This window comes from Euleptes europaea, chromosome 3, assembly GCF_029931775.1.
Source record: "Euleptes europaea isolate rEulEur1 chromosome 3, rEulEur1.hap1, whole genome shotgun sequence".
NCBI lineage: Eukaryota > Metazoa > Chordata > Lepidosauria > Squamata > Sphaerodactylidae > Euleptes > Euleptes europaea.
In genome coordinates, this window is record NC_079314.1 from 106,236,791 (window position 1) to 106,249,166 (window position 12,376).

The following is a 12,376-nucleotide window of genomic DNA, read 5'->3' on the forward strand; positions in this document are numbered from 1 at the left end:
CTTCCCCAGCAGCAGACTCCTGGGTTAGCCCTTTCCCAAATTACCTTTTCAGCCACGACACTGACTTGGAAAGACATAACACGAGAGGCAGGGCTCCAGGGGCAAATGGTATTCATCTCTGAGCCACAGGTGATGCGAAAGCAAATGGAGTCACCACTCATTTGCTTCTGCTCTGCCACCATCTCTGATCTCTGAATGTAAACAGAGATGGGGTTCCAGTGGGATGAAGGGAGACCCTCACGGGCAATTGTGCCATTTCATTTTCAACCATCCTCCATCCCCAAGCAGTTTTCTGAACAGCTCCATGTTCTAAACAACAGTCCTAGGCTGCCATCTGCTGGTCATCAATTAGTACCATTCCCTGTAAAATTGTGCTCCATAATAATGGCTTTCTTGCAGCTCTGGTTACAGAAGATCTCAGGAAAAAAAAAACCTAGGCAATTAATACCCCCCTAGGTGTCAAAAACCAAGATGAGAGGCCTGACCAGAAGGTGTCAGTCTTTCTAAAAATTGGCCTATGTCAGAAAAAAAGCATGTATTTTCATTTACAGGTGTCCTTTCAAGATGTGTCTCTCCACTATCCCTTCTGGAAGGCACAATCAGCTCCCCCTGCTTGTTTTCTTAGTTCAGCTTGTACTTGCCAATGAACATCATTTAAAAGTATGCAGAAAGCCGAAAACCACTTGTTTTGCTTGACTGCTGTTTTTTTTTAAAGGCAAGTGTAAAACATCACAAACATTTAATTGAGAAATATGTTTCACATGGGCTTTTTCAGAGCTGCTTTTCTCACGCTGCCAAGGTAGGCATCATAGATGATGTTCAGGAAGTTGTCATCGTTCTGAAACAAAACAAAAGGCCCAAATTCACGTCATTGGTTAACCGGGGGGGGGGGGGGGACCATGGTAAGACTGCACAGCTTTTTAATACTTTGCTATATATGGCTCTCTTAATCCACTAGAGCTAGTGAAGCTTCTGGTCTGAGGGCCTGATTCAAACAGCTGCTCACCTGTGAAGCCCACTAACTGGTTTGGGGCATGTCTGCCATCCCAGCTTATTTCAAAAGAATTTTTGCAAGACAAAAATGCAATTCTGAGATTTTGAGGAAGGACAGGAAGCAACAAACAAAACAAGAATGCTGGTGGAGTAAAGTTGCTAACTTATAGCGACCTCATAGGGTTTTCAAGGCAGAAGAAAACAGAGGTTGCCTGCCTGAACTTCCTTAGTGGTCTCCCATCCAAGTACTAACCAGAGTGAACCATGCTTAACCTCTGAGGTCTGACAAGATTGGGCAAGCCTGGCCCATCCCGGTCAGGTGAACAAGAATGCTATCCTAGGCAAAACTAGGTAACTGCAAGCTGAATTCCCACTGCTATGACATCAAACGAGCAGCATGAACAAAGATTTGAGCATCAATCAACAAATTCCAAACTTAAGCTTCTGAGAGAGACTGGACAAAGAAAGGGGGATTTCACCTGTTCAGATCCCACTCCCATAATGTGGTAGGCCCTGGCAACAAACCAAACAGCTGAGGAGTTTTATGGCATGATGGCACATTCTCAAGAATAAAATGACAACATGGTTATCATGGGAGGAGTAGCTGTCAATTTCCTGCATTGTGCAGGGGGTTGGACTAGATGACCCTGGTGGTCCCTTCCAACTCTATAATCCTATGAAAGCTTATTCACATGTTTTTACAACAGAGAAAGAGGCCCAGGGGCTAATGTAGCATAGGAAGAGCCCTGTTAGATCAGACCATTGGTCCATGTATTCCAGCATCCTGTTTCACACACCAGCCAACCACCTACCCTAGAGGGCCAACAAACAGGGTGTAGAGGCCAAGGCCCTTCCCTGATTCTATCTCCTAGCATTAGTATTCAGAAGTTATCTCCCTTTGAATCTGGAAGGTCCCTTTAGACACCATGGCCTGTAGCAGTATGAAGACATACCTTTGTTGTTGTTTTTTTAAAGTACACTCATGGGCTATTGGTAGACATTCATGCACACTGGAATACGCTTACTGGAGACATTTCATTCTGAATTTCTCTTCAGTTTCATCCTTCAGGTTTTCAGATGCATGTATAAGTATTTATTTAACTTTAAATTTGACCCCATTTTTCTCCCCAATGGGGACCCAAAATGGCTTACAACATCCTCCCCCGCCTCTTTATTTTATCCTTGCAACAACCCTGTGAGTGGTGAACCTGTGAGAGTCAAAATGGTGTCGTGGTCACAGTGTCAGATTAGGATTTGGGAGACTCAGGTTCGAATCCCCTGTCTGCAACGGAAACTTGTTGGGTGACTTTGGCCCAATCGAACCCATTCAACCTAACCTTCCACACAGGGTTGTCGTGAGGGCAAAATGGAGAAGATGGAAGTGTTGTAAGCTACTTTGGGTCCTCACTGGGGAGAAAAGCAGGGTATAAATCAAGGGTGGGGAATGTCAGGCCAGGGGGCCATTTAAGGCCCACAAAATCATTTTGTCTGGCCCTTTGTGGATCCTGCCAGAACTCTAGCTCAGAAGGATCTAAGACTGGTGATCTGCCCCCTCCCCTGGACAGGAAAAGCCTCTATTCAAGGCTGATGTGGGTTTGCTTTGCTGAGAAAAGGAACATTTTTTCCCCCTTGCAGAAGAGCCGTTAGCTATGGAGCTGCTAGGACTGCCCAAGAGACTGTGTTAACCCTTTCCCATCCAGGCCATGGAGAAATGTATTCCCTCTACTACAAAAGGGCTGGGCTTAATGTTATTTTAATGTTTCGTATGGTGGATTGTGATGGCCTTCGGCCGCAGACAATAAACTTTATCACTACTACAAAAGGGCTGTGGGCGGAAGTGGCATTAAAGGGGACAGGGCCAGAATGCGTGTGTGTGTGGGGGTGAGTTCTTAGCCAGTGTGTCCTCATTTCATCGCTGCAGGCGGAGATAGCAGGAGCCGGCTGTAGAATCTGGCCCCGACCATGCAGAGGAGCAACTCTAGCGTGCGGCAGGACGGCTAAGCCCGGCTGGTGCAACAGACCCTCCTGTGCCACCAGGTGGGCGAGTGCGCCACCGGTTGGATGCCCGCTCGTGCCGGGCAGGTTCCTGCTTGGGGCTTGGTTGGCTAATTTTTAAATTGATAATTTTGTATGGCCCACCAATGATGTTATAAATATCCAAATTGGCCTTGGTGGAAAAAGGTTCCCCATCCCTGATATAAATGAAGTAAATAAATAAACAATAGATTAGTCTGATTGTGCTTGACTGGCCCAAGGTCACCCAGCGAGCTTCCACGGCAGATTGGGAATTCAAACATGGTTGACTAGATCCCAGTCCACTATACAACACTTACTCTCAATTATCAGATGCCACAAGCAAGAAAGAACACAGGCAGAAGAGAAATGTTAGTGATCATTTTACCTGGATCAGATGTAGCAATGTCTCCTGCAGCTGTAGCTTTGTCAGTAGAGTGTTGCTTGCAACAGATGGTTCCGAGTTTTGCATAGGCAAGAGGAGGTTATTTGAAGTGGAGGCTGCTTCTTGGTTCCCAATGGGCAGCCACCCGCTTTCACTTGGTTTTGGGGGTGCCGGGGCTGACTGGGTAAACACCATTGGGGACATCAGGAGCGACGGCGTCACGGTAGCAGGAATGCGCTGGGGTGAGATGACCTGCTTGCACACAAGGGAACCGACACTACAATTAATTACCACATATATTCAACTGGACCACACACACACATGCAAAGAAATCCTAGATTGCTTTAGATTGACTTTTCAAAATAATAAAAGGGTGGAACTAACATTGCACAAATTGTTGAAACTGAGCAGAAGCTGAGCAACTAAGGCTATAAATTTTTACATGAAGATCTATATTGCAAACACTTCAGAAGTAGCAGTTATACACTTTTCATTAATTAATTACAAATTAAAGAATCCAAGTATATAGAACAAAGTCAATATTTATGACACATATCCGTTCAATATATCAGTCAACAAGACAACAACATATAATGTCTCATATGCATAAGTGATTCTTCACATAAGTGCTTCACATACGTGCAACTGACAACAAAGTAAGCAACAAGGTGCGACAAGTATGTGTCCATTATAGAAATCTTCATTAATATTCTTACTTTCTCTTTACAGGAATCCGGCAAGTCCTGTTTCAGCACAGTATCTTCCCCAGAAGACAAGCATGGACCTCTTGTAGAAAAATGATCATTCATATATGGTTCTATTCATACATGGCTATACCATCAGTTCATTAATCCATCTACCTGGGATGCAGATTCCCCCTACCTGCCGCAGACACACCCCCCCCCGGTCATTCCCCTAACCCCCAAGAGAAGCATTACATGGAGATCAGTGGGCTGCAGTAGCTGGAGGTAGGAAAGTCCCACTCTGCCACTGGATAATTTAGCCTGGATCCAACCCATGGGGTAGAAAGCAGCCAACTTCCCTGACAGAAAAAGCAGACTCCTTCCCACAAGGCAGACACCAGGAAAGGGCTGGCACAGTCCTGAAGACAGCAAGGACTCTTTCGGTGCTCAGGAACTGAATCAGCTGGAGAAGAGTTCATTCCGGAGGGCCAAATCATCTGGAGATTGGCTGGATATATTCATGCAAGGGCACTGGGGGGGGGGCAGAATCCAGGGGAAACTGAGCTGGAAGTAGGGTTATGGCAGTGTACATCCAGGCCAGGGAGAGAGTACTTCACCTGGTGGCTCTGGGCTGTGGCAAAAGACCCAGAGAAGGCCGGATAACAGAACTGCTGAGAGCCAGCATGGTGTAGTGGTTAAGAGCGGTGGTTTGGACCGGTGGAGTCTGATCTGGAGAACCAGGTTTGATTCCCCACTCTTCCACACGAGCGGCGGAGACTAATCTGGTGAACTAGATTTATTTCCCCACTCCTACATACGAAGGCAGCTGGGTGACCTTGGGCCAGTCACAGTTCTCTTAGAGCTCTCTCAGCCCCACCTACCTCACAGGGTGTCTGGTGTGGGGAGGGGAAGGGAAGGTGATTGTAAGCCGGTTTGAGTCTCCCTTAAGTGGCAGAGAAAGTCGGCATATAAAAACCAACTCTTCTTCTCTCACTGAAGCCAAGCCCTCTTTCCCCTAAAAACAGGGGAGCACCAAGCAACTCCTGCAACAGGATGGCGTCAAATAGCTGTTTTGAGTGGCAGCCTCATGTTTAGGGTAAGGCATGGCATTGCCCTGAGTTCAACAGAAGATGCACTGCTGTCTCTTTGGTTTAACACTGTTCATACAGCAAATGTGCTCAAAATGAGAATTAATTTTAGGGGTGTTTTTTGTTTCGTTTTGTTTTAAAATTAAGCCACTGAATCTGAGAAGTCTGGGAAAAAACCAGCATTTTTTAGGGCTTAACGAGATGTGACGACGGCAGTCCTGTGTGCCAAAAACTGGGCTGCCTGCTGAAGCCTGGACAGGGAAACGCTGCCAGTTGTGGCTTCTCCTGTCTCTCTGCAGCATTGCGATCTGGCAGCAGGGAAGAGCCAAAGCACAAGAGCCAAAGAGCAGCGGCCGAGCCGTGGGGTGGAACTTCACATATTGATCTGAACTAAGCAGCCAGCCATCAGCAGAGCTGGCAGGTTTGGACTGGGGAGAAAATCTGCCCAAGCGTGAAAAGCTCTTCTCGGGCCATGAACCCAGCTGCAACTGTGATCTTCTTAGACAGGGATGTGTGTGTGCGCTCCGTCCTGCAAATGTTAAAATGCTGTGCTGAGGCAACCAGAATTCAGTGTTACAAAAGCCTATATAACACCACACCAAGCTAAGATTGTTCTATGAGGAAAGGTTGAAGGAGCTGGGTATGTTTAGCCTGAAGAGGAGAAGACTGAGAGGGGATATGATAACCATCTTCAAGTACTTGAAGGGCTGTCATACAGAGGAGGGTGCCGAGTTGTTTTCTGTTGCCCCAGAAGGTCGGACCAGAACCAACAGGTTGAAATTAAATCAAAAGTTTCCATCTAGACATTAGGAAGAATTTTCTAACAGTTAGAGAGGTTCCTCAGTGGACAGGCTTCCTTGGGAGGTGGTGAGCGCTCCTTCCCTGGAGGTTTTTAAGCAGAGGCTAGATGGCCATCTGTCAGCAATGCTGATTCTATGACCTTAGGCAGTTTATGAGAGGGAGGGCATCTTGGCCATCTTCTGGGCTTGGAGTAGGGGTCACTGGGTGTTTGTGTGGGAGGCAGTTGTGAATATCCTGCATTGTGCAGGGGGTTGGACTAGATGACCCTGGTGGTCCCTTCCAACTCTATGATTCTTACCTTGTGTTTTTTGGGGGTACTATTTTGTTAGCCATCAGGAGTGGAATAAACTATGCAAGGCACTCAAGTCTCATCCTCAACCAAGTATTTGAGAAGAAATTTCTGTAGGCCTGCCTACACACTTGCAAGGATATATATATATATATGAAGGGTCCCCAGGATGGTGCCCATGGGTCCCATGGCACCTGCAACACCTTTCCTGGCCCCCAGATGTTTTGAGAAAGTAGGTGGGGCCAGGCAGCACTTCTGCTCAGCAAGGCTTCTGCTTGGCCACTGGAGATCTGATTGGCTTTGTAAATTTTTTAAAACATTGCTTTGGCACCAGCTGCCACTGCAGCTGTGTATAAGCAAGAAAACTGGTTCTGATTCCTGCGGCAGCCATTTAGTGGTTGCTCCCCCCACCCTGAGTCAGAATCCCTGCAGGCTCAAAAAGGCCGGGGAGCCCTGATATATATATCTTCTCAGCCATAAGAACAAGAAATATGCTGTTTTTAAAGGAAGCTGGAAATACCTGGAAACCAAATTCTGCGTTATTATATTCTGACTCATGGCATGTATAGTCCTGCTTTCATACTGATTTAACACTAATTCATACCAATTCAAGAAGTTTATTCTAAGTTAAAAAGGTAAAAAAGGGTAAAGACCCCCTGTGCAAGCACCGGGTCATTCCTGACCCATGGGGTGATGTCACATCCCGACGTTTACTGGGCAGACTTTGTTTACACGGTGGTTTGCCAGTGCCTTCCCCAGTCATCTTCCCTTTACCCCCAGCCAAGCTGGGTGCTCATTTTACCGACCTTGGAAGGATGGAAGGCTGAGTCAACCTTGAGCCGGCTACCTGAAACCAACTTCCTTCGGGATCCAATTCAGGTCATGAGCAGAGCTTGGACTGCAGTCTTGTAGCTTACCACTCTGTGCCACAGGGCTCCTTTATTTATTTATTCATTCTAAATTACATATCCTTATTTCAAAATACTCATATGTGATGCTATTAATCAGTGGTGAAAAGAAAACATTTTTTACTCTGTAAATTTACTCTGGGCAACTTAATTATAGTGTTCATTCCAGGCAGAGCGTCCTTTCCAGGCCAAGGGATCCACTCTCCGTACCCTAACATTTCCCCTTTAGTTCTTCCATGAGACATGTTTAGAGAAGCAAATATCTGCCCAGGAATAACACACCGAGGATTGAAGTGGGGCTCGTGCTATGCATAAGAGCAAGGTTGCTGCACTAATGCACTCAGCCACAGAGTCCAAGCCTGCGCTCTTCCAAGTTTAATTAAATGAACCAAGGCCAAAGGTGCATTAAAGATCCAAGCTGCTGAATCTACCTGGCACTGATCCACATTTGTTAAGCGGTACAATTTATTAGAGGGCATTAATTCACTTTACTGAAGGCCAGAGTAAACTGCACGCAGCCTGCAAATATTACAGTTGGGCAGCCGCCATGCCTGATGAACCGCCGCCCGTTCTGGGAGCAGGCTGTCTATGACTACATCACAGCAGCCGAAGATTGAAGAGCACGCTTCAGTCTCTGCAGGGTGGGAAGACCCACCTCTTTCACCTACAGTTGATCCTTCCAGCCTGTGGACATGCTGCACATTGGAATGAAGCAAGGCTGGCATATAGAGCCTGGGAGACCATCTATCTATGATGGTGGAAGAGGAGGAGGAGGAGGATGAGTTGTTGGTTTTTATATGCCAACTTTCTCTACCACTTGAGAATCAAACCGGCTTACAATCACCTCCCCTTCCCCTCCCCACAACAGCCTGAATCAGGTCCTTGGTCCACAAAAGTCAGTACTGTCTACTCAGACTGGCAGTGGCTTTCCAGGGTCACAGGCAACCACCTATCGCTTGGTCCTTTTTACCTGGAGATGCTGGGGATTGAACCTGGGACATCCTGGGTGCCAAGCAGACCACTGAGCCACGGCCCCTCCCCTAAACCATACATGGCTTGGATCCCAAGAGCTGCTTATGTAAGTGCTACAGAGGCCTCTGAAGGTCACACACCTTCAGAGAACAAGGTTCAGCAGCTCCTTGTGCTTGTCTTCAAAGTGAGGCAAACATTACAACCATGAATTATTCCCTGGCTCAGACTGTACATGTGAGTCAGAGGGAAATTTCTCCCCCCTCTTTCCTCCTTATCGCCTCTCCAGCTCACTTGCTCAGAGGAAGCACAAATAGGTAGGCTAGCCAAGTGGCTGGAAGGAGGAAATATTCCCCCTCCCTCTTTCTTCTGTGTCCTTCTCTTAGACTTCCCAAATTTACAGCATCAAGACACCTGGTACACTTTGAAAAATATAGCAACCCAAGATGCTCGACACGTAATACCAGGAGTTGTGGGAACTACATTTCCTAGAATGCACCAGTGACTTATCTGAGGCAAGAGGGAGGAAGAGGGAATCTTCAGAAGCAGCAGCAGGCAAGTGAGGTGGGGGCAGTTGGAACCCTATGATGTTTCCCATGGTGTGACGGGGTTCTGAGCAGTCCAACTGTTCAGAATCAGGCTTGGAATAACCCAACTACATAGACAATATGCACCTCTGATTCCCCCAACCATGAGGCCTGGCATTCCAGGAGATGCACAAGGCTGCAATGGAAAGGCAGGCAGTAATTATCTGGATTCAAACCAGATTGCTCTGAACTCCCTGGGGGAGAGAGGCAGAATTAAAATAGCTCTGATGGTGACAATGATGGATACGAGTATAAAAAAGTCTCCTTATCCTAACTGAATCCCACCCCTAACTGAATCCCACCCCTGCAATTAGGGTTGCCCAGGTTCCTCTTGGCCACCGGTGGGAGGTTTTTGGGGCGGAGCCTGATGAGGGAGGGGTTTGGAAAGGGGAAAGACTTCAATGCCATAGACTCCAATTACCAAAGCGGCCATTTTTTCCAGGTGAACTGATCTCTATCGGCTGGAGATCAGTTGTAATAGCAGGAGATCTCCAGCTAGTACCTGGAGGTTGGAAACCCTACCTGCAATTCATCCCCGCCCCCCAGATCCTTCCACCACCCCTCTGCCTAAATTTATCCGGTGGGGGAGCAGCAAAGCCCCCAGCTCTAAACACTGCTGCAGTAGAGCGTGAGGTGCAAGCACAGGGAAATGTGGCTCTCTGGGGCGCTGGAGTCCACAGGGCAAGCTCTAGCGTGAAGTGTCTGGCCAGGATTTGCAGTGCAGATAGGTGCCTTGGCTAGCATGGGATGGGGCGACATTTTCCAGCTGGGGGATTTTGAGGTCCCCCAACCTGATCATCATCAGTAATATTGCAAACCCCTGACGAACCTGCTTCCTGACAACCTTGCTGAGGCTCAACTGGTCTGATCCTAGTCAGCGGCTCAATGGGAAGACCACCAAAGAACCCTACATAGCACAACCTCCATGGTTATAAATTATAAATGTGTATTCAGACATACACTGGAGATTTCAGTGTTTCTTTTCAGCGACCCAGTCATGAAAAGCACTTAGTGAAAACTGAAATTTTGCCTTAGCAGATCCCCCCCCCCCGTTTTGATTTCTGTCTTCCTTTTCTATTCCCCTTGCTCGAGCTGCATTTTGCATCTTCCTTTGCAATCACCTGCCTGTATCTGCAGGTTGAGCCCCTAAAATATTTGTGCGAGGCTGCCAGGTCTGAAACAGACTGCCAGGGTCTGCTCTTTTGGATTGCCTGTGAGTCCTGCCTTTTTGCTGGGTAGATCCAAGCACAACCATGTTCCGCTTTCGCTAATTGCTTTGGCAACAAGAATTTCCTCTCCACTGAGCCTCACGCAGCAGATTAGAACACTTGGGCCATATGGAGATGTATTCCGAGCCAATTTGAAATTAGGCCTGTAATGTGTCGTGTTTATTGCCAAGGAAGAGCAAACTGCAGATTCCACTTACAAAGGAACTTATGACAAGTCCTTTAAATATACGTTAGCGCAGTGCCTCCCTCAGTACTCAAGATATTGTCTAGGAGGCAGACCACGTCTGGCAGACCTTGGAAAAATTGCTCGCTTGTCCTTGTTTAGTTGGTGGGAGCAGATGCAGCATCAAAAGATAAACAATGAAAGGGAACAGACTTTTGGATGGGTTTATTGTCAAGACTTGCTTTGGTTCGGTTTGCCCGAGCATCTATGAAAGTGACTGAGCCAAATCTATTTGACTGAAATGTTTGTTCTTAGCTAGGTCGGCAAGGAAGTCGTTAGCTGCCTGGAAGAACACTGTAGTACAATGTCGGAACAATGCCCGTCTTACCGACTTCACAAAGGTATATAATTTTTATTTATTTTTTATATTTATACCCTGCTTTTCTCCCCAGTGGAGACCCAAAGCGGCTTACAATATCATTTCCTCTACTTCATCCTCACAACAACCACCCTGTGAGATAGTTTATGCTGAGAGGGAGTGATGGGCTCAAAGTCACGCTGAAAGCTACCACACCAGAGTGGGGATTCAAACCTGGGCCTCCCAGATCCTGGTGTGGCACTCTGACAACTACTCCATGGTGGCTGATGTGCACAAATGAAGTAGCTGAAGTTCAGATTTCATAGAATCATAGAGTTGGAGGGGACCACCAGGGTCATCTAGTCCAACCCCCTGCACAATGCCGGAAATTCACAACTATCTCCCCCCCAGTGACCCCTACTCCATGCCCAGAAGATGGCCAAGATGCCCTCCCCCTCATGAACTGCCTAAGGTCATAGAATCAGCATTGCTGACAGATGGCCATCTAGTCTCTGCTTAAAAACCTCCAGGGAAGGAGCACTTACCACCTCCCAAAGAAACCTGTTCCACTGAGGAACTGCTCTAACTGCTAGAAAATTCTTCCTAATGTCTAGACGAAATCTCTTTTGATTTAATTTCAACCCGTTGATTCTGGTCCGACCTTCTAGGGCAACAGAAAACAACTCGGCATCCTTCTCTCTATGACAGCCCTTCAAGTACTTGAAGATGGTCATCATATCCCCTCTCAGTCTTCTCCTCTTCAGGCTAAACATACCCAGCTCCTTCAACCTTTCCTCATACGACTTGGTCTCCAGACCCGTCACCATCTTTGTTGACCTCTTCTGGACCCATTCCAGCTTGTCTACATCTTTCTGAAATTGTGGTGCCCAAAAACTGAACAATTTGATGAGCTTGGACTCAGAAGTTCTCCAGTTCAGAACTAATTAGCTAATGACCAACGACTTAATTACACATTCAACACAATGGAGCTGACTGAGCAACGGCTGACACTGCGTACATGTCATATTTCTAAATAAGTAGTGCAGGAGTCAGTGATTGTGGAAAGCACAGGATGCAGAGAAGTGTACACAGGAACAGAGTGGAGTGGAATGTAGATATCTGCAATTTGTATTTGCAATGAGGAATGGTGGTGGGGGAATGAATGAGGGTACCAAGTGGAAAAGAAGATGTGGGTGGCATGAAGCAAAAACAATTTTGGCAAATGAAAGGATTTTGAAAGGCAAGCAGTAGTATGAGCGGAGAGAGCTTAGATAGTGGGGAGTTTGGAGTTTCAGGGGGGTGCTGAGTCTGGGGAGGAGGGATCTAGTCCCTGGGAGCAACACTGGAGCTGGTGAAGGCAAATGAGGAAGCAAGACATTCAAAGATGGCCCATGGAGGCTGGAGGACCACGGGCATCAGCTACTGATTCCAGCGTAGTGTAGTGGTTAAGAGTGGTGGTTTGAAGTGGTGGACTCTAATCTGGAGAACCGGGTTTGATTCCCCACTCCTCCGTATGAGCAGCAGAGGCTAATCTGGTGAACTGGACTGGTTTCCCCACTCCTCCACGTGAAGCCAGCTGGGTGACCTTGGGCTAGTCACAGCTCTTTTAGAGCTCTTTCAGCCCCACCTACCTCACAGGGTGTCTGTTGTGGGGAGGGGAAGGGAAGGCGATTGTAAACTGGTTGATTCTTCCTTAAGTGGTAAAGAAAGCCAGCATATAAAAACCAACAACTCTTCTTCTTTTTCCTACTACAAGAGTTTCTACTACTGCCACCATCAAAACGGGTGGCTTTCCAATGGCAAAGTTGGAGTGTGACCTCCGGGGCATCTTCTTGGTGGGGAACTGAACTGCTGATCCAGTTGAGTTTGACACCCTTGCTTCAGTGTCACACTTCAAGCACAACCAAGAA

At 47.1% G+C, this 12,376-nt stretch overlaps 1 protein-coding gene across 1 annotated transcript in view; it reads right to left on the minus strand.

Moving 5' to 3' along the window:
- Window positions 1-746: 746 nt before the first annotated feature.
- DCP1B (decapping mRNA 1B) overlaps window positions 747-12,376 on the minus strand; it is a 55,497-nt gene continuing 43,867 nt past the window's right edge. Inside the window, exons 8-9 of the mRNA XM_056845861.1 lie at window positions 3,395-3,643; window positions 747-838 (exon numbers count right to left, since the gene is read on the minus strand). Of these exons, the coding sequence (XP_056701839.1) occupies window positions 758-838; window positions 3,395-3,643 (330 nt within the window). The 3' untranslated portion in view covers window positions 747-757. The remainder of the gene's footprint in view (window positions 839-3,394; window positions 3,644-12,376) is intronic.